Source organism: Crinia signifera, chromosome 2 (assembly GCF_055691185.1).
Source record: "Crinia signifera chromosome 2, ASM5569118v1, whole genome shotgun sequence".
Lineage (NCBI taxonomy): Eukaryota > Metazoa > Chordata > Amphibia > Anura > Myobatrachidae > Crinia > Crinia signifera.
The window spans coordinates 403428214-403452478 of NC_139218.1; the positions used below are offsets into that span (position 1 = coordinate 403428214).

General features: G+C 43.5%; 1 protein-coding gene across 1 annotated transcript in view; it reads left to right on the top strand.

The window, feature by feature from the left end:
• Positions 1 to 24265, top strand: part of LOC146058637 (transient receptor potential cation channel subfamily M member 2-like) — a 262847-nt gene that overhangs the window by 14213 nt on the left and 224369 nt on the right. Inside the window, exons 3-5 of the mRNA XM_083170910.1 lie at positions 20164 to 20329; positions 20457 to 20637; positions 21185 to 21339. Of these exons, the coding sequence (XP_083027036.1) occupies positions 20164 to 20329; positions 20457 to 20637; positions 21185 to 21339 (502 nt within the window). The remainder of the gene's footprint in view (positions 1 to 20163; positions 20330 to 20456; positions 20638 to 21184; positions 21340 to 24265) is intronic.

Below are 24265 nucleotides of genomic sequence, written 5' to 3' on the forward strand. Positions count from 1 at the left end.
GCATGGAGTTGATTTTATATAGTGTGGCGAGCGCAGTGAGCCACCGAGCCCGAAACGTGGCGAGGGGACGCAGATTACTTAACATGTATTCCGCTGCGCTCACCACACTATATATAATCAACTCCATGCCCACTTGGATAGTGGGGGTATGAACAGGGTGGGTATACAATAAAAAAATGGGGTCTGGGGGGCATTTAACATTGGACCCAATGTAAAATCAGGTCCATTGCATTGCATCGCATGCGATTTCGTCGCATGCGATGCGATTGACCCGATTTTCTGACAGATAATACACAAGTACGTACCTAATTTAATAACCATGTAGGATTAGTATTGGTAACATGTACAAATATATTAAGGGCCAATATAAGGAACTGTCAGACAGCTTATTTTACTCTAAAATCATTTACTAGGACACAAGGGCATGCAGTTGTAGATACTGTTGAGGATACATTATAAACTCACAAAGGTAAAGTCTGGCACTAAGAAATATATAAAGTCCTGTATAGGATTTTTGTTTTTATTAGCAGCGGTCCGCAGTTGTGTCTGTACTCACACAAGGGGCTGGTTAATATCTTTGGAAGTGTCCGCACCAGCAGATTTCAATGGATATTTTAACCAAAAAGAAAAAATGGATATTGAGGTACTGCGCTTTATTTCAATGGAATTCACTCAGTAGGCACCATGAATGCTCCCTGGCTGGATTAATTGCCAGTCTCACACCACTTTCGGGATCCCGACTGTCGGAACCCTATACCAAAGGCATTGGAAACTGTAACTTAACTTATTTAGCTAAATAAATTGTACAGATGGAGCGCGTCTCATTATTGCGCCGGGATCGCCAGAATCTGTCCACTGGCGATCGCCGGCGGAGAGGCGCTCCATCTGACTGAGACGTGTGCGCGTCTCACACGCACGCGCATCCCAGTTTCCTGTCGGCGGGGGGACGGGAACCCTGTCCGTCTCCACTTCAGGGAGATGGACAGGGTTAGGGGGGGGGGGGGGTGCGGCAAGGTGGTGGGGACGCGGGCCGACCGTTGGCGGGGTGACGGGGACCCGGGGGGAGCCCCATGCACGCGCGTCTCCTTACGGTGGCTGGCTAGGGATGGCAGATGGCGAATCTTCCGCCATCCCCTGCAAAGATGGGTCAAGCTCCATCTGTAGTTGATGTTATTTCATGGGGAAAGGAGGTGAGCAGCCTCAGACCTGTGCTGATGGATGGTGTTCTGGCTGTTGTGGGACTCGTGTCATGAGTCATGGGGCGTTCACCTAGGGGACTCGTGGTACATTCACCAGCCGCGCTCAGTCAGAGGCCCCGTCCTGGACCAGACATCGGCGCTCCTCGTGAGTGTGCAGCTGGAGGTGTCAGCGTGCCCGATGCAGGAGTGAACGTTACCAGAAAGCAGGGGGAACAGAAACCCGCACCTGCCCACAGCTTGATTGCAAACTACGGATTGTGCTCACCGCTCGTAGCTGCTTCTCTCCCCTTCCTGGTCTTCACAATTGAGGTACAGGGAAGCTTTGTGTGATACCGCACTGTAGGACGCTGGTGCTGCAATGTGGAGTTCACCTCTCCTTATGCTGATGAGATGTATGACGGCCAATCAGGTTAGATCCCTGACAAGTTTCGCTCCACCTGGGGCTTTCCCAAAGAGGATACATTATAGTGTTACATCCTGTTGTAGTTGCTGCTAAAGATACATTATAGTGTTACATCCTGTTGTAGATACTGCTGGGGATGGATTATAGTGTTACATCCTGTTGTAGATACTGCTGAGGATACATTATAGTGTTACATCCTGTTGTAGTTACTGCTGAGGATACATTATAGTGTTACATCCTGTTGTAGTTACTGCTGAGGATACATTATAGTGTTACATCCTGTTGTGTTGCTGCTGAGGATACATTATAGTGTTACATCATGTTGTAGATGTAGCTGAGGATACATTATAGTGTTACATCCTGTTGTAGATGCTGCTGAGGATACATTATAGTATTACATCCTGTTGTGTTGCTGCTGAGGATATATTATAGTGTTACATCCTGTTGTAGATGTAGCTGAGGATACATTATAGTGTTACATCCTGTTGTAGATACTGCTGAGGATACATTATAGCGTTACATCCTGTTGTAGATGCTGCTGAGGATACATTATAGCGTTACATCCTGTTGTAGATACTGCTGAGGATACATTATAGTGTTACATCCTGTTGTAGATACTCCTGAGGATACATTATAGTGTTACATCCTGTTGTAGATACTGCTGAAAATACATTATAGTGTTACATCCTGTTGTAGATACTGCTGAGAATACATTATAGTGTTACATTCTGTTGTAGATACTGCTGAGGATACATTATAGTGTTACATCCTGTTGTAGATGTAGCTGAGGATACATTATAGTGTTACATCCTGTTGTAGATGCTGCTGAGGATACATTATAGTATTACATCCTGTTGTGTTGCTGCTGAGGATACATTATAGTGTTACATCCTGTTGTAGATGTAGCTGAGGATACATTATAGTGTTACATCCTGTTGTAGTTACTGCTGAGGATACATTATAGTGTTACATCCTGTTATAGATACTGCTGAGGATACATTATAGTGTTACATCCTGTTGTAGATGCTGCTGAGGATACATTATAGTGTTACATCCTGTTGTAGTTACAGCTGAGGATACAGTATAGTGTTACATCCTGTTGTAGTTACTGCTGAGGATACATTATAGTGTTACATCCTGTTATAGATACTGCTGAGGATACATTATAGTGTTACATCCTGTTGTAGATGCTGCTGAGGATACATTATAGTGTTACATCCTGTTGTAGTTGCTGCTGAGGATACATTATAGTGTTACATCCTGTTGTAGATACTGCTGAGGATACATTATAGTGTTACATCCTGTTGTAGATGCTGCTGAGGATACATTATAGTGTTACATCCTGTTGTAGATACTGCTGAGGATACATTATAGTGTTACATCCTGTTGTAGTTACTGCTGAGGATACATTATAGTGTTACATCCCGTTGTAGATACTGCTGAGGATACATTATAGTGTTACATCCTGTTGTAGATACAGCTAAGGATACATTATAGTGTTACATCCTGTTGTAGTTACTGCTGAGGATACATTATAGTGTTACATCCTGTTGTAGATACTGCTGAGGATACATTATAGTGTTACATCCTGTTGTAGTTACTGCTGAGGATACATTATAGTGTTACATCCTGTTGTAGATGCTGCTGAGGATACATTATAGTGTTACATCCTGTTGTAGTTGCTGCTGAGGATACATTATAGTGTTACATCCTGTTGTAGATACTGCTGAGGATACATTATAGTGTTACATCCTGTTGTAGTTACTGCTGAGGATACATTATAGTGTTACATCCCGTTGTAGATACTGCTGAGGATACATTATAGTGTTACATCCTGTTGTAGATACAGCTAAGGATACATTATAGTGTTACATCCCGTTGTAGTTACTGCTGAGGATACATTATAGTGTTACATCCTGTTGTAGATACTGCTGAGGATACATTATAGTGTTACATCCTGTTGTAGTTACTGCTGAGGATACATTATAGTGTTACATCCTGTTGTAGATACTGCTGAGGATACATTATAGTGTTACATCCTGTTGTAGATACTGCTGAGGATACATTATAGTGTTACATCCTGTTGTAGATACATCTGAGAATACATTATAGTGTAACATCCTGTTGTAGATACTGCTGAGGATACATTATAGTGTTACATCCTGTTGTAGATACATCTGAGAATACATTATAGTGTTACATCCTGTTGTAGATACGGATCCGATATGATTTCCCGGCGGTCGGGATCCCGGCGGTCGGAATCCCGACACTGGAATCCCGACCGCCGAAATCCCGACAAGGGGGGGACATGGATCGCCCCCCCTTGCGGGCTCGCTGCGCTCGCCACGCTATTTTATTCTCCCTCTATGGGTGTCGTGGACACCCACGGAGGGAGAAAGTTTCGGGATTTCGGCGGTCGGGATTCCAGTGTCGGGATTCCGACCGCCGGGATCCCGACCGCCGGGAAATTAACCGCATCCCGTAGATACTGCTGAGGATACATTATAGTGTTACATCCTGTTGTAGATACTCCTGAGGATACATTATAGTGTTACATCCTGTTGTAGATACTGCTGAAAATACATTATAGTGTTACATCCTGTTGTAGATACTGCTGAGAATACATTATACTGTTACATCCTGTTGTAGATGCTGCTGAGGATACATTATAGTGTTACATCCTGTTGTAGATACTGCTGAGGATACATAATAGTGTTACATTCTGTTGTAGATACTGCTGAGGATACATTATAGTGTTACATCCTGTTGTAGTTACTGCTGAGTATACATTATAGTGTTACATCCTGTTGTAGTTACTGCTGAGGATACATTATAGTGTTACATTCTGTTGTAGATACTGCTGAGGATACATTATAGTGTTACATCCTGTTGTAGTTACTGCTGAGGATACATTATAGTGTTACATCCTGTTGTAGATACTGCTGAGGATACATTATAGTGTTACATGCTGTGGTAGATACATCTAAGGATACATTATAGTGTTACATCCTGTTGTAGATACAGCTGAGGATATATTATAGTGTTACATCCTGTTGTAGATACTGCTGAGGATACATTATAGTGTTACATCCTGTTGTAGATACTGCTGAGGATACATTATAGTGTTACATGCTGTGGTAGATACATCTGAGGATATATTATAGTGTTACATCCTGTTGTAGATACAGCTGAGGATATATTATAGTGTTACATCCTGTTGTAGATGCTGCTGAGGATACATTATAGTGTTACATCCTGTTGTAGATACAGCTGAGGATATATTATAGTGTTACATCCTGTTGTAGATACTGCTGAGGATACATTATAGTGTAACATCCTGTTGTAGATGCTGCTGAGGATACATTATAGTGTTACATCCTGTTGTAGATACTGCTGAGGATACATTACAGTGTTACATACTGTTGTAGTTACAGCTGAGGATACATTATAGTGTTACATCCTGTTGTAGATACTGCTGAGGATACATTATAGTGTTACATCCTGTTGTAGTTACTGCTGAGGATACATTATAGTGTTACATCCTGTTGTAGATGCTGCTGAGGATACATTATAGTGTTACATCCTGTTGTAGATACTGCTGAGGATACATTATAGTGTTACATCATGTTGTAGTTACTGCTGAGGATACATTATAGTGTTACATCCTGTTGTAGATGCTGCTGAGGATACATTATAGTGTTACATCCTGTTGTAGATGCTGCTGAGGATACATTATAGCGTTACATCCTGTTGTAGATGCTGCTGAGGATACATTATAGCATGGGTCCTCAAACTGCGGCCCTCCAGATGTTGTGAAACTACAAATCCCAGCATGCCTTGCCACAGTTTTGCTATAAGGGAGTGTTAAAACTGTGGCAAGGCATGCTGGGATTTGTAGTTTCACAACATCTGGAGGGCCGCAGTTTGAGGACCCAAGCATTATAGTGTTACATCCTGTTGTAGATACTGCTGAGGATATATTATAGTGTTACATCCTGTTGTAGATGTAGCTGAGGATACATTATAGTGTTACATCCTGTTGTAGATGCTGCTGAGGATACATTATAGTGTTACATCCTGTTGTAGTTACTGCTGAGGATACATTATAGTGTTACATCCTGTTGTAGATACTGCTGAGGATACATTATAGTGTTACATCCTGTTGTAGATACTGCTGAGGATACATTATAGTGTTACATCCTGTTGTAGTTACTGCTGAGGATACATTATAGTGTTACATCCTGTTGTAGTTACTGCTGAGGATACATTATAGTGTTACATCCTGTTATAGATACTGCTGAGGATACATTATAGTGTTACATCCTGTTGTAGTTACTGCTGAGGATACATTATAGTGTTACATCCTGTTGTAGATGCTGCTGAGGATACATTATAGTGTTACATCCTGTTGTAGTTACTGCTGAGGATACATTATAGTATTACATCCTGTTGTAGATACTGCTGAGGATACATTATAGTGTTACATCCTGTTGTAGATACTGCTAAGGATACATTATAGTGTTACATCCTGTTGTAGTTACTGCTGAGGATACATTATAGTATTACATCCTGTTGTAGATACTGCTGAGGATACATTATAGTATTACATCCTGTTGTAGTTACTGCTGAGGATACATTATAGTGTTACATCCTGTTGTAGATACTGCTAAGGATACATTATAGTGTTACATCCTGTTGTAGTTACTGCTGAGGATACATTATAGTATTACATCCTGTTGTAGATACTGCTGAGGATACATTATAGTGTTACATCCTGTTGTAGATACTGCTGACGATACATTATAGTGTTACATCCTGTTGTAGTTACTGCTGACGATACATTATAGTGTTACATCCTGTTGTAGTTACTGCTGAGGATACATTATAGTATTACATCCTGTTGTGTTGCTGCTGAGGATACATTATAGTGTTACATCCTGTTGTAGATGTAGCTGAGGATACATTATAGTGTTACATCCTGTTGTAGATGCTGCTGAGGATACATTATAGTATTACATCCTGTTGTGTTGCTGCTGAGGATACATTATAGTGTTACATCCTGTTGTAGATGTAGCTGAGGATACATTATAGTGTTACATCCTGTTATAGATACTGCTGAGGATACATTATAGTGTTACATCCTGTTGTAGTTACTGCTGAGGATACATTATAGTGTTACATCCTGTTGTAGTTACTGCTGAGGATACATTATAGTGTTACATTCTGTTGTAGATACTGCTGAGGATACATTATAGTGTTACATCATGTTGTAGATGTAGCTGAGGATACATTATAGTGTTACATCCTGTTGTAGATACTGCTGAGGATATATTATAGTGTTACATCCTGTTGTAGATGTAGCTGAGGATACATTATAGTGTTACATCCTGTTATAGATACTGCTGAGGATACATTATAGTGTTACATCCTGTTGTAGATGCAGCTGAGGATACATTATAGTGTTACATCCTGTTGTAGATACTCCTGAGGATACATTATAGTGTTACATCCTGTTGTAGATGCTGCTGAGGATACATTATAGTGTTACATCCTTTTGTAGATACTGCTGAGGATACATTATAGTGTTACATCCTGTTGTAGTTACTGCTGAGGATACATTATAGTATTACATCATGTTGTAGATACTGCTAAGGATACATTATAGTGTTACATCCTGTTGTAGATACTGCTGAGGATACATTATAGTGTTACATCCTGTTGTAGATGCTGCTGAGGATACATTATAGTGTTACATCCTGTTGTAGTTACTGCTGAGGATACATTATAGTGTTACATCATGTTGTAGATACTGCTGAGGATACATTATAGCATTACATCCTGTTGTAGATGCTGCTGAGGATACATTATAGTGTTACATCCTGTTGTAGATACTGCTGAGGATACATTATAGTGTTACATCCTGTTGTAGTTACTGCTGAGGATACATTATAGTGTTACATCATGTTGTAGATACTGCTGAGGATACATTATAGCATTACATCCTGTTGTAGATGCTGCTGAGGATACATTATAGTGTTACATCCTGTTGTAGATACTGCTGAGGATACATTATAGTGTTACATCCTGTTGTAGATACTGCTGAGGATACATTATAGTGTTACATCCTGTTGTAGATACTGCTGAGGATACATTATAGTGTTACATCCTGTTGTAGATACTCCTGAGAATACATTATAGTGTTACATTCTGTTGTAGATACAGCTAAGGATACATTATAGTGTTACATTCTGTTGTAGATACTGCTAAGGATACATTATAGTGTTACATCCTGTTGTAGATACTGCTGAGGATACATTATAGTGTTACATCCTGTTGTAGTTACAGCTGAGGATACATTATAGTGTTACATCCTGTTGTAGTTACTGCTGAGGATACATTATAGTGTTACATCCTGTTGTAGATGCAGCTGAGGATACATTATAGTGTTACATCCTGTTGTAGATGCTGCTAAGGATACATTATAGTGTTACATCCTGTTGTAGTTACTGCTGAGGATACATTATAGTGTTACATCCTGTTGTAGATACTGCTGAGGATACATTATAGTGTTACATCCTGTTGTAGATACTGCTGAGGATACATTATAGTGTTACATCCTGTTGTAGTTACTGCTGAGGATACATTATAGTGTTACATCCTGTTGTAGTTACTGCTGAGGATACATTATAGTGTTACATCCTGTTGTAGATACTGCTGAGGATACATTACAGTGTTACATCCTGTTGTAGATACTGCTGAGGATACATTATAGTGTTACATCCTGTTGTAGATACTGCTGAGGATACATTATAGTGTTACATCCTGTTGTAGATACTGCTCAGAATACATTATAGTGTTACATCCTGTTGTAGATACTGCTGAGGATACATTATAGTGTTACATCCTGTTGTAGTTACTGCTGAGGATACATTATAGTGTTACATCCTGTTGTAGTTACTGCTGAGGATACATTATAGTGTTACATCCTGTTGTAGATACTGCTGAGGATACATTATAGTGTTACATCCTGTTGTAGATGCTGCTGAGGATACATTATAGTATTACATCCTGTTGTGTTGCTGCTGAGGATACATTATAGTGTTACATCCTGTTGTAGATGTAGCTGGGGATACATTATAGTGTTACATCCTGTTATAGATACTGCTGAGGATACATTATAGTGTTACATCCTGTTGTAGTTACTGCTGAGGATACATTATAGTGTTACATCCTGTTGTAGTTACTGCTGAGGATACATTATAGTGTTACATTCTGTTGTAGATACTGCTGAGGATACATTATAGTGTTACATCATGTTGTAGATGTAGCTGAGGATACATTATAGTGTTACATCCTGTTGTAGATACTGCTGAGGATATATTATAGTGTTACATCCTGTTGTAGATGTAGCTGAGGATACATTATAGTGTTACATCCTGTTGTAGTTACTGCTGAGGATACATTATAGTGTTACATCCTGTTGTAGTTACTGCTGAGGATACATTATAGTGTTACATTCTGTTGTAGATACTGCTGAGGATACATTATAGTGTTACATCATGTTGTAGATGTAGCTGAGGATACATTATAGTGTTACATCCTGTTGTAGTTACTGCTGAGGATACATTATAGTGTTACATCCTGTTGTAGTTACTGCTGAGGATACATTATAGTGTTACATCCTGTTGTAGATACTGCTGAGGATACATTATAGTGTTACATCCTGTTGTAGATGCTGCTGAGGATACATTATAGTATTACATCCTGTTGTGTTGCTGCTGAGGATACATTATAGTGTTACATCCTGTTGTAGATGTAGCTGGGGATACATTATAGTGTTACATCCTGTTATAGATACTGCTGAGGATACATTATAGTGTTACATCCTGTTGTAGTTACTGCTGAGGATACATTATAGTGTTACATCCTGTTGTAGTTACTGCTGAGGATACATTATAGTGTTACATTCTGTTGTAGATACTGCTGAGGATACATTATAGTGTTACATCATGTTGTAGATGTAGCTGAGGATACATTATAGTGTTACATCCTGTTGTAGATACTGCTGAGGATATATTATAGTGTTACATCCTGTTGTAGATGTAGCTGAGGATACATTATAGTGTTACATCCTGTTATAGATACTGCTGAGGATACATTATAGTGTTACATCCTGTTGTAGATGCAGCTGAGGATACATTATAGTGTTACATCCTGTTGTAGATACTCCTGAGGATACATTATAGTGTTACATCATGTTGTAGATGTAGCTGAGGATACATTATAGTGTTACATCCTGTTGTAGTTACTGCTGAGGATACATTATAGTGTTACATCATGTTGTAGATACTGCTGAGGATACATTATAGCGTTACATCCTGTTGTAGATGCTGCTGAGGATACATTATAGCGTTACATCCTGTTGTAGATGCTGCTGAGGATACATTATAGCGTTACATCCTGTTGTAGTTACTGCTGAGGATACATTATAGTGTTACATCCTGTTGTAGTTACTGCTGAGGATACATTATAGTGTTACATCCTGTTGTAGATACTGCTGAGGATACATTATAGTGTTACATCATGTTGTAGATGCTGCTGAGGATACATTATAGTGTTACATCCTGTTGTAGATACTGCTGAGGATACATTATAGTGTTACATCCTGTTGTAGATACTGCTGAGGATAGAATATAGTGTTACATCCTGTTGTAGATGCAGCTGAGGATACATTATAGTGTTACATCCTGTTGTAGTTACTGCTGAGGTTACATTATAGTGTTACATCCTGTTGTAGATGTAGCTAAGGATACATTATAGTGTTACATCCTGTTATAGATACTGCTGAGGATACATTATAGTGTTACATCCTGTTGTAGTTACTGCTGAAGATACATTATAGTGTTACATCCTGTTGTAGTTACTGCTGAGGATACATTATAGTGTTACATCCTGTTGTAGATACTGCTGAGGATACATTATAGTGTTACATCCTGTTGTAGATACTGCTGAGGATACATTATAGTGTTACATCCTGTTGTAGTTACTGCTGAGGATACATTATAGTGTTACATCTTATTGTAGATACATCTGAGGATACATTATAGTGTTACATCCTGTTGTAGATACTGCTGAGGATACATTATAGTGTTACATTCTGTTGTAGATGCTGCTGAGGATACATTATAGTGTTACATCCTGTTGTAGATACATCTGAGGATACATTATAGTGTTACATCCTGTTGTAGATACTGCTGAGGATACATTATAGTGTTACATCTTGTTATAGATACTGCTGAGGATACATTATAGTGTTACATCCTGTTGTAGATACTGCTGAGGATACATTATAGTGTTACATCCTGTTGTAGTTACTGCTGAGGATACATTATAGTGTTACATCCTGTTGTAGTTACTGCTGAGGATACATTATAGTGTTACATCCTGTTGTAGTTACTGCTGAGGATACATTATAGTGTTACATTCTGTTGTAGTTACTGCTGAGGATATATTATAACCTACCAATCTGCCTAGGGCCCAGCGGGTCCCAAGGGGCTCCATAAAGATATACTGGTCATAGAAAATGTTCCCTTCACTGGGACCTGTCCACGCTCCCAAAGTCAATTTGATGTTTCTCTAAAAAAATGGGTTGTCATCTCCATTATGTGGGCAGTCAGATTACCATAAGTGGGTTACAGGTAATTTACAAACACCTATAGCCTGATTCATATTTGTACACAGTGCCAATGTTCAAATTAGGGATACCAATCATGGAACCTCCTCTGTATTTACTAGGAGGAGCAGACAGTGGAATCTCCAGGCTCAAGGTATGGTGAGAAATCAATATAACCAAACATAGAATGCACAAAAGAGGAGATACACAAGGGGTGTTCCATTATCAAACAAATAAATCACCAGGCCCAGATTGGATTCATCCTAGGGTTCTAATGGAACGAAGGGAGGAGATAGCGAATCCACTATATTACATTTTTACCAAATCAATTTTGTCTGGTATAGTGCCAAGGGAATGGAGCTTATTGGAAGTAGTACTAATATTCAAAAAGGGAAAAGAGATGACCCAGTGAACTTTAGCGTGGTAAGCTTAACTTCAATAGTGGGGAAATGATGTGAGGGATTTTGAGAGATTTGTTCCAGGACCTTGGGGAGAGGCATTGTTTAATAAGTGGAACCAGCACGGGTTTGTTAAAAATCATTCATGCAAAACAAACCTACAGATAGAGCCAGCCTCCCCCTTGCCGCCAGCTGACCAGATTTCACTAGCTGGCGGGTTCTGGCTGTTGGTGGGCTGGCGGATGTGGATGCGTCGGCATCCCACATGCTCTCTCATCCATAGCAGTGAATGGGGCGGGCGCCCTGTCCGCCGGCTGGCAGCACCGCAATGTATCGGATGGCGCAATGGCAGCCGCTTTGAGAGCAGCTCCATCTGTAATAATCTTTTGCAAGAATTTACATATTGGGAATGCATTAGATATAGTCTACTCTTCCAGAGAAAGGAAACAAACTAAGAAAAAGGGATGGAGACCTTAAGCTTTGAGGAAATACTTGCCAAATTCTGAATGTTCACAATAGAAACAGACCAAGGGGAGACATGCTTAACATGTACAAATATATTAAGGGCCAATATAAGGAACTGTCAGGCAGCTTATTTACTAGGACATGAGGGCATGCACCTAGACTGGAGGAGAGAAGCGGGCATGCACCTAGACTGGAGGAGAGAAGCGGGCATGCACCTAGACTGGAGGAGAGAAGCGGGCATGCACCTAGACTGGAGGAGAGAAGCGGGCATGCACCTAGACTGGAGGAGAGAAGCGGGCATGCACCTAGACTGGAGGAGAGAAGCGGGCATGCACCTAGACTGGAGGAGAGAAGCGGGCATGCACCTAGACTGGAGGAGAGAAGCGGGCATGCACCTAGACTGGAGGAGAGAAGCGGGCATGCACCTAGACTGGAGGAGAGAAGCGGGCATGCACCTAGACTGGAGGAGAGAAGCGGGCATGCACCTAGACTGGAGGAGAGAAGCGGGCATGCACCTAGACTGGCGGAGAGAAGCGGGCATGCACCTAGACTGGCGGAGAGAAGCGGGCATGCACCTAGACTGGCGGAGAGAAGCGGGAATGCACCTAGACTGGCGGAGAGAAGCGGGCATGCACCTAGACTGGCGGAGAGAAGCGGGCATGCACCTAGACTGGAGGAGAGAAGCGGGCATGCACCTAGACTGGAGGAGAGACACGGACATGCACCTAGACTGGAGGAGAGAAGCGGACATGCACCTAGACTGGAGGAGAGAAGCGGGCATGCACCTAGACTGGAGGAGAGAAGCGGGCATGCACCTAGACTGGAGGAGAGAAGCGGGAATGCACCTAGACTGGAGGAGAGAAGCGGGCATGCACCTAGACTGGAGGAGAGAAGCGGGCATGCACCTAGACTGGAGGAGAGAAGCAGGCATGCACCTAGATTGGAGGAGAGAAGAGGGCATGCACTTCGAACGCTGAAGAGAAGCGGCCATGCTGCACCCAAACTGGCGGAGAGACTCAGGCATGCACCTAGACTGGAGGAGAGAAGCAGGCATGTACTCAGACTAGATGAGATATGCAGTCATACACTTAGAGTGATGAAGAGAAGCTGGCATGCACATAGACTAGAGGAGAGACACGGGCATACACTTAGACTGGAGAAGAAAAGCGGGCATGCAATTAGAACAGAGAAGAGATGCAGGCATGCACTTAGACTAGAGGAGAGACATGGGCATACACTTAGACCGGAGAAGGGAAGCGGACATGCACTTAGACTAGAGGAGAGACACGGGCATACACTTAGACTAGAGGAGAGACACGGGCATACACTTAGACTAGAGGAGAGACACGGGCATACACTTAGACTAGAGGAGAGACACGGGCATACACTTAGACTGGAGGAGAGAAGCGGGCATGCACTTAGACTAGAGGAGAGAAGCAAATGTTTAGAACACTTAGAAGGATGGGCTTTCTTACGGTCAGGGCAGTAACATTATGGGACTCTTTTCCAGATAAGGTGGTGTCGGCAGATACAATAACGTTAATTTAAATTAAGTCTAGACAATCATTTATTTGATAGAAACATCCAGGGACATTACGGGTCTAATGGGTAATCTAACATTGAACTTGATGGACGTAAGTCTTTTCCAACCTAAACTTTTATGTAACTATGTAATTGCTGGGTTCCCAGGATTAGAGCCTCAGGGGACAGGACAGTTAAATGAACATTAGGGTGCTGGAGACCTAGGATTGGCTGCCGTTGTAGGTAGTATGGAGTAAAATATAGTATAAGAGAAGAAAATGCACAAGAGGGCAGAGGGCCCTGCCCGTCAGAGCTTACATTCTGAAGGAGAGTTATTGAAGCATATAAGAATTTTATAGTGAAATGTCTACATCTAGCAAACACATTGTAGGCCAGATGGTAAGTTATCAGGGGTATGCATCAGAGGCTGTGTACTGTATATAATCCTTGCAGAAAGCCTAAGAACTTCACTGACGAGGGACAGTTCTTCTCCCATCTTACACCGTATTTGATCTCAGTGAATTCTCGCCTCGCTCTAACCCTTCCGGCTTCTTTATAGATTCCATCGGTTTTCCTCTCAGTGCTCTGGGGCTGCTTATATAAAGACATTAATTCTCGGAAGCATACCGTAATTATTATCTGACCCGTAATAACCGCTTGTGCCGCCTGCCAGACGATTAAAGGATTTTCCTTCATAAATTGAAGATTATTCGTTTTAATCTCCTCCCAAAAAAGTTAATTAAAAAGTATTAATGCTGAAAGTTATGTTGGGAACTTCCATTGTGTAGGTGCAGCCGTACCCATTGTGGTGTAACTGTACCTGGAGCAGACCAGAGGATGATCTGAGGAACATACAGTATGAATGTTGTGCCACACGTGTATAATATATATGGGCTGACACGGAAAGTATTATTCAGCCAATGTCACGCTCGCCGTACACGTGTTCACCATATATTCAGAAATCTCAGGAGTGACTCTCTGGCTGTGGGATTAGTGCAATTCGGGTACAATCCCCCACAACTAGACAGGAAATGGATATAATTACTACAATAATGATGAATAAGAATTAGGAGCATACATTGCACATTATATATCTACTGTATGTAATGCTACATTAATAATAAAAGGATTGCATACAGTACTAGAGTGCTCTACCCACCCTGCATCCCAGCTCCTACATACAGTACTAGAGTGCTCTACTCACCCTGCATCCCAGCACCTACATACAGTACTAGAGTGCTCTACTCACCCTGCATTCCAGCTCCTACATACAGTATACTAGAGTGCTCTACTCACCCTGCATCCCAGCTCCTACATACAGTATACTAGAGTGCTCTACCCACCCTGCATCCCAGCTCCTACATACAGTACTAGAGTGCTCTACTCACCCTGCATTCCAGCTCCTACATACAGTATACTAGAGTGCTCTACTCACCCTGCATACCAGCTCCTACATACAGTACTAGAGTGCTCTACCCACCCTGCATCCCAGCTCCTACATACAGTACTAGAGTGCTCTACCCACCCTGCATCCCAGCTCCTACATACAGTACTAGAGTGCTCTACTCACCCTGCATTCCAGCTCCTACATACAGTATACTAGAGTGCTCTACTCACCCTGCATCCCAGCTCCTACATACAGTATACTAGAGTGCTCTACCCACCCTGCATCCCAGCTCCTACATACAGTACTAGAGTGCTCTACTCACCCTGCATCCCAGCTCCTACATACAGTATACTAGAGTGCTCTACTCACCCTGCATCCCAGCTCCTACATACAGTTTACTAGAGTGCTCTACTCACCCAGCAACCCAGCTCCTACATACAGTATACTAGAGTGCTCTACTCACCCTGCATCCCAGCTCCTACATACAGTATACTAGAGTGCTCTACTCACCCTGCAACCCAGCTCCTACATACAGTATACTAGAGTGCTCTACTCACCCTGCATCCCAGCTCCTACATACAGTATACTAGAGTGCTCTACTCACCCTGCATTCCAGCTCCTACATACAGTATACTAGAGTGCTCTACTCACCCTGCATCCCAGCTCCTACATACAGTATACTAGAGTGCTCTACTCACCCTGCTAACCAGCTCCTACATACAGTATACTAGAGTGCTCTACTCACCCTGCATCCCAGCTCCTACATACAGTATACTAGAGTGCTCTTCTCACCCTGCATCCCAGCTCCTACATACAGTATACTAGAGCGCCCTACTCACCCGGCATCCCAGCTCCTACATACAGTATACTAGAGTGCTCTACTCACCCTGCATTCCAGCTCCTACATACAGTATACTAGAGTGCTCTACTCACCCTGCATCCCAGCTCCTACATACAGTATACTAGAGTGCTCTACTCACCCTGCATCCCAGCTCCTACATACAGTATACTAGAGTGCTCTACTCACCCTGCATCCCAGCTCCTACATACAGTACTAGAGTGCTCTACTCACCCTGCATTCCAGCTCCTACATACAGTATACTAGAGTGCTCTTCTCACCCTGCATCCCAGCTCCTACATACAGTATACTAGAGCGCCCTACTCACCCGGCATCCCAGCTCCTACATACAGTACTAGAGTGCTCTACTCACCCTGCATTCCAGCTCCTACATACAGTATACTAGAGTGCTCTACTCACCCTGCATCCCAGCTCCTACATACAGTATACTAGAGTGCTCTACTCACCCTGCATCCCAGCTCCTACATACAGTACTAGAGTGCTCTACTCACCCTGCATTCCAGCTCCTACATACAGTATACTAGAGTGCTCTACTCACCCTGCATCCCAGCTCCTACATACAGTATACTAGAGTGCTCTACTCACCCTGCATCCCAGCTCCTACATACAGTATACTGGAGTGCTCTACTCACCCTGCATCCCAGCTCCTACATACAGTATACTAGAGTGCTCTACTCACCCTGCATCCCAGCTCCTAAATACAGTATACTAGAGTGCTCTACTCACCCTGCATCCCAGCTCCTACATACAGTATATTAGAGTGCTCTTCTCACCCTGCATTACAGCTCCTACATACAGTATACTAGAGCGCCCTACTCACCCGGCATCCCAGCTCCTACATACAGTACTAGAGTGCTCTACTCACCCTGCATTCCAGCTCCTACATACAGTATACTAGAGTGCTCTACTCACCCTGCATCCCAGCTCCTACATACAGTATACTAGAGTGCTCTACTCACCCTGCATCCCAGCTCCTACATACAGTTTACTAGAGTGCTCTACTCACCCAGCAACCCAGCTCCTACATACAGTATACTAGAGTGCTCTACTCACCCTGCATCCCAGCTCCTACATACAGTATACTAGAGTGCTCTACTCACCCTGCAACCCAGCTCCTACATACAGTATACTAGAGTGCTCTACTCACCCTGCATCCCAGCTCCTACATACAGTATACTAGAGTGCTCTACTCACCCTGCATTCCAGCTCCTACATACAGTATACTAGAGTGCTCTACTCACCCTGCATCCCAGCTCCTACATACAGTATACTAGAGTGCTCTACTCACCCTGCATCCCAGCTCCTACATACAGTATACTAGAGTGCTCTACTCACCCTGCAACCCAGCTCCTACATACAGTATACTAGAGTGCTCTACTCACCCTGCATCCCAGCTCCTACATACAGTATACTAGAGTGCTCTTCTCACCCTGCATCCCAGCTCCTACATACAGTATACTAGAGCGCCCTACTCACCCTGCATCCCAGCTCCTACATACAGTATACTAGAGTGCTCTACTCACCCTGCATCCCAGCTCCTACATACAGTATACTAGAGTGCTCTACTCACCCTGCATACCAGCTCCTACATACAGTATACTAGAGTGCTCTACTCACCCTGCATCCAAGCTCCTACATACAGTATACTAGAGTGCCCTACTCACCCTGCATCCCTCCTCATTCATACAGTAGAGTGCTCTACTCACCCTGCATCCCAGCTTAATCATATACTAGAGTGTCCTATTCACCCAGCACCCCAGCTCATTCATATTCTAGAGCACCCTACTCACCCCACATCCCAGCTCCTACATGCAGTATACTATAGTGCCCTACTCATCCTGCTTTTCAGGTCATTCATACACTAGAGTGCTCTACTCACCCTGCATCCCAGCTCATTCATATACTAGAGTTCCCTATTCACCCAGCATCCCAGTTAATTAATATTCTAGAGTGCCCTACTCACCCTGCATCCCAGCTCATTCATATACTAGAGTGCCCGATTAACCCTGCATTCCGGCTCATTCATACACTAGAGTACCCTATTCACCCCGTATCCCAGTTTATTCATATACTAGAGTGGTCTGATCACCCTGCGTCCCAGCTTATTCATATACTAGAGTGCCCTACTCACACTGCACCCCAGCTCATTAATATGCTAGATTGCCCTACTCACCCCATCCAAGATCCTACATAAAGCATACTAGAATGCCCTACTCACCCCGTGTCCCAGCTCTTTCATATACTAGTACCCTACTCACCCCACATCCCAGCTCCTACATACAGTAAACTATAGTGCCCTACTCACCCTTCTTCTCAGGTCATTCATACACTAGAGTGCTCTACTAACCCTGCATCCCAGCTTGTTCATATACTAAAGTGCCCTACTCACCCTGCATCCCAGCTCTTTCATATAATAGTACCCTACTCACCCTGCATCCCAGATCCTACATATAGTATACTATGGTGCCCTGCTCACACTTCTTCTCAGGTCATTCATACACTAGAGTGCCCTACTCACCCGGCATCCCAGCTCTTACATACAGTATACTAGAGTGCTCTACTCACTCGCATCCCATCTCATTCATACATTAGAGTGGTCTACTCACCCTGTAGCCCAGCTTATTCATATACTAGAATGTTCTACTCATTCCGCTTCCCAGCTTATTCATATACTAGAGTACCCTACTCATCCTGCACCCCAGCTCATTCATACACTAGAGTGCCCTACTCACCCCCATCCAAGCTCCTACATACAGTATACTAGAGTGCTCTACTCATCCCACATCCCAGCTTATTCATATACTATAGTGCCCTACTCACCCTTCTTCTCAGGTCATTCATACACTAGAGTGCTCTACTCACCCTTCATCCCAGCTCTTTCATATACTAGAGTGGTCTACTCACCCTACATCCCAGCTCATTCATATTCTATAGTGCCCTACTCACCCTACATCCCAGCTTATTTCTATACTAGAGTGCTTTACTCACCCCGCAACCCATCCTATTCATACACTAGAGTGGTCTACTCGCCCTGCTTCCCAGCTCATTCATACACTTGAGTGGTCTACGCACCCTACATCCCAGCTTATTTATATAATAGAGTGCCCTGCTTACCCCGCATCCCAGCACCTACATACAGTATACTAGAGTGCTCTACTCATTGTGCATCGCAGCTTATTTATATACTATAGTGCCCTACTCACCCTGCATCCCAGCTCATTCGTATACTAGAGTGGTGTACTCACCTGCATCCCAGATTATTCATATACTAGAATGCCCTACTCCCCCCATGTCCCAGCTCTTTCATATACTAGTGCCCTACTCACACCACATTCCAGATCCTTCATACAGTATACTAGAGTGCTCTGCTCATCCCGCATCCCAGCTTATTCATATACCAGAGTGCTCTGCTCATCCCACATCCCAGCTCATTCATACTGTACACTAGAGTGCCCGATTCACCCTGCATCTCAGCTCATTCATACACTAGTGTTCTACTCTCCCCGCATCCCAGCTCTTTCATATACTAGAGTGCTTTACTTATGTACGCTCTTATGGTGCATACACACTGTGCAATATTTTGAACAATATTGTTAATTTTTGTCCTTCTGAACGATATTGTTCAATATATTGGTGGCCAGTGTGTATACAATGAACTCCAGCTCCATTTGGCTATGTCCTTCCCAATAAGCTGCATATTATTGGACTCCAGCTAGATCATTCGCTGTTCATCATATTGTTCAGTTTGTGTGTACAATATCGATTGTCCAGGACACTGCAAAGGAAATTGTTCAATGAACCCATCATCTAGTGTGTATGGGCCTTTACAGGGAACAAATAGATATGTGACAATGGTGATACTTCAACTGGATATACATTATAAGATTATCTGTCCAATCTTTCTGTTTGGAAGGAACATTGGGTAATGTATGGGAACAAATGACAATCAATCATTTGCTCCCAAAAGCCAGAACATGGTCACAAATGGTCATTCTGATAAATTGGCTGAATCAAATGGTCCATTGTCATTTGCTTCCAGACATTCCCAGACGTTTGCTCCAAACGGAGAGACACATACACTGTGATTGGTCCTTATCTGTGTTTTGGAAGCTGTTGATTATTTATTGTAGAGAATGAGGCTCTCTGGACAGTAATGACCAGCATGTCACCTGTCACCGTGTCACCTGTCACCATGTCACCTGTCAGCATGTCATCTGTCACCATGTCATCTGTCAGCATGTCACTTTCCCTCACTCAGAATGATCTGCGGCTGCGGTCACACCAGAGAGTCACACGTCCCGGAGGTCACGGATCCTGATGTGTGTCCAGAATCCACGTGGGACCCTCAGAACTGTGTGAAGGAATTCCCCTGTGATTCCCATGGAGATATTGCCTTCACAGGAACCTGTAGGACATGGGCAAAGGTGAGCGCAGGGTTCTGAGTGTCTTCCTGGGCACTGTCTGTGTCCGAGGCATCTTCTTTTGTCTATGAGCCTTATTCAGAGCGATTTTTGCAGTTCGTTGATTATTCCCATTTTTGCTCCTCTACAGTATGTGCGGGCGTCATGTGACACTACACCCAATGTATTGTATGACCTCATGGCACAACAGTGGGGTCTCAGTGCACCCAAACTTCTGATATCAGTGATTGGAGGATCCAAGAACTTCAACATCAGCCCAAGGCTGAAAACCCAGTTCGGTCGGGGCCTTGTGAAAGCAGCCGAGAGCACAAGTAAGGGGACTTCATGTACCACTAAGCACTATGGTCTGTAACCCAGGGTTTTATATAGCTGTCAGGGACCAGAGCTGTACTGTCAGTATATTCTTATGGTTGTAATGTTCTCGTAAGCGCTGGAACCTACCAAGGGATGTTGGCATCTGTAGCAATGAGATTGGCACCTTGGTTACCAGTTATACGGAGGATGTAGATGGCTTTATGGTTGGCATTACTGCCCTACAGCCCTGAGACCAGGAGTCCAGTTACTGGTCACGGCTCACCATGTATGTCCTTCCCGTGTCTGGTCTGATATGAATGCTGTATATTCTCTGTACAGTGCTGTGTATATTGGGGGTGCTGTAGGCATACATGATAATTGTAGATGTGTACAGAGGATGGTGGAGGTGACCATGTTGCCCAGCAGCCTTTGTCCTGGTAGCACCTGAGGACCATGATGTGTGTTCAGTTCTGAGTTAGTGCTGGTGCAGTAATGATACGCTGACCCCAGGAACAGGATGATGATGATGATGATGATGATGATTGTGCATGTCTCTTCCTTCAGGGGCCTGGATCATCACGGAAGGTACCCATGCTGGGGTGATGAAGTATGTGGGCGAGTCGGTGCGGGAATATAGTGGCAGCCAACAAGAGATTGCCCTGATTGGTATCACCACCTGGGGCACCGTCCATAACAGGAAACACCTGCTCCGTGCTGCGGTAATATCCCAGAATCCTTTGTAGTGCTGTATATCTGTCTCTGTGTCCCAAGTCGCACTTCCCAGTACTGTCACCCAAATGGTCTGCATTCATTTACAATCACTCAGATCTCAAGTCCCCATTTTGACTATATGCCTCCATCAGGCTTTACACATTCATTCTTATCACCAGATTTTTACTTTGCTAAATTTACCAAAATACCAAATAACATCCTATTTAATGGTTATTTTATTTAATGTACCGTCACTGCATAGACTATGAGCAGGTCACAGGGGAAACTGTACCCCAAGCCCCCATATGGCATCACTGGCATGAACACACTGAAATCACTAGCTCTCCCTCTTGTGTAGCAGCAGAAACAGGCAGACAGAACGAGAGCAGGACAGTGTGCACTGTGCAGTGTAGCCAGATAAACAGGAGTCACAGGTTTCATGAGCTACAGACGGAGTTACTAGAACAAAGGAGAGATAGGGAGAGCTGTAAGTGACCCAGGGATCACAGCTTTTTTTTTCAAGTAGGGGTAGAGTGGTAGGAACAGAGAGGGAGGGAGTGGGAGGGATAAAGATAGAAGGAGGGACAGAGAAGGAGGGTTAGAGAGGGGGAAAGAGGTGGGGACAGAGAGGGGGAGACAGCAGGAGTGAGAAAGAGAGGAAGGGACACAGAGATATTGGGAGGGAGGGACAGAGAGAGAGGGTTAGAGAGGGGGAAAGAGGTAAGGACAGAGAGAAGGAGAAAGTGAGGGGGAGAGAGAAGGGGAGGGGGAGGGACAGGGGATGAGAAAGAGAGGAAGGGGGAGATAGAGAGAGAGAGAGAGAGAGTCCTACGTCAGTGTGTAATACCCCTTTTACACCAAAAATCCTGGATTTGACGCAGCATTTGGAAGAAGGATCCAAGCCGGGTTGGATCCGGGATTTACTCCATTTACACTGCGGTGCCCACCCGCAGTGTAGACGGAGGCGGCGCTTGGAGATGATGTAAGGCGGCACTTGGAGATGATGTAAATTGGAGCCAGGTCATCCGACCCGGCATACACATTTACACCGCCCTCTACCCATGTCCTAGCCGTGTTCTATCCAGGTCAGGACCTGGGTAGAAGTTCCGTGTAAAGGGACACGGCGTGACACATTTACACCGCCTCTGACCCGGGTATGGCCCGCCGAAGACCCGGGGTTTTGAGGAAGTGTAAAAGGGGTATAATTGTGTAAGTAGTACAGAGGCTGTTGCTATTCTCGCATATGGTCAGATAAATGATATATATATATATGTGTATTTTTTGGATGTTAAAGTTGCCCCTACAAGAGGTGGAGCTAGTTCTATTCCCTGGCATTATTGCACTATTAATTTAACACCACATGTTTCACGTTTATATAGAATGTGGGGGAGGCCCAGCTATATAGGAGAGTGCCAAGGTTTGCAATGTCATCGTACAGATGTGAATACCTGGCTGTACAGTGATGCGCTCATTTCCTAATGGAGGCTTACTGCCGGTACGTTCCAGCTGTGAAGGCAGGTGCCCACCAAGTGATCCAGAGGAACGCTATGTCGATGCCTCCATGACACTGCATCACTGCCCCCCTCCACTTACACTTAGATTCCATAAAACGCAACCTTCGTTTCAGTGCTCGCCCATATGCAGTGTCGCATGCGAACATGTGCAGATTAGCTAAAAGATTTCCCCTAATCAGCGGGATTTTCTCAATCAGACCCATTTCTACATAGTTTTTCGGGAAACAAAGAAAACTCCATTAAGGGAAAATGCAGACACAGGACTGACCACTAGGTGTCAGTATAATACTCTGCATGATGGTTGTGTCCGTCCTGTGGAGTGGGTGGCTGAAATATTCCCATCCCAAGTATACAGTAAGTAGGGACCAAGCAATAGGGTCCAGACCATCGCTGCTTAAACCACCGGCGACCATCAGCTTCTAATTCTGTGTTGCTAGCAGGCTATGTGGTCACACTATATCAAAATGTCCAGTTTTCCAGCTCCCATTCCAGCATCATATCAAAACCCTGAGCCAGGTCACAAGTCTTCCTCAGGCGTGACACACAGTTCTATATTGAGTTGGTTACAGTGATGGCTGGATACAGTGTTGGTTTTATACAGTGTTAGTTAGATACAGTGCAGGTCAGATACAGTGTGGATCAGATACAGTGTTGGTTTTATACAGTGTTAGATACAGTGCAGGTCAGATACACTGTGGACAGTGTTGGTTTTATACAGTGTTAGTTAGATACAGTGCAGGTCAGATACAGTGTGGATCAGATATAGTGTGGATCAGATACAGTGTTGGTTTTATACAGTGTTAGTTAGATACAGTGCAGGTCAGATACAGTGTGGATCAGATACAGTGTTGGTTTTATACAGTGTTAGATACAGTGCAGGTCAGATACACTGTGGACAGTGTTGGTTTTATACAGTGTTAGTTAGATACAGTGCAGGTCAGATACAGTGTGGATCAGATACAGTGTTGGTTTTATACAGTGTTAGATACAGTGCAGGTCAGATACACTGTGGACAGTGTTGGTTTTATACAGTGTTAGTTAGATACAGTGCAGGTCAGATACAGTGTGGATCAGATACAGTGTTGGTTTTATACTGTGTTAGTTAGATACAGTGCAGGTCAGATACAGCGTGGACAGTGTTGGTTTTATACAGTGTTAGATACATATGGATCAGATACAGTGTTGGTTTTATACAGTGTTAGTTAGATACAGTGCAGGTCAGATACAGTGTGGATCAGATACAGTGTTGGTTTTATACCGTGTTAGATACAGTGCAGGTCAGATACACTGTGGACAGTGTTGGTTTTATACAGTGTTAGTTAGATACAGTGCAGGTCAGATACAGTGTGGATCAGATACAGTGTTGGTTTTATTCAGTGTTAGTTAGATACAGTGCAGGTCAGATACAGTGTGGATCAGA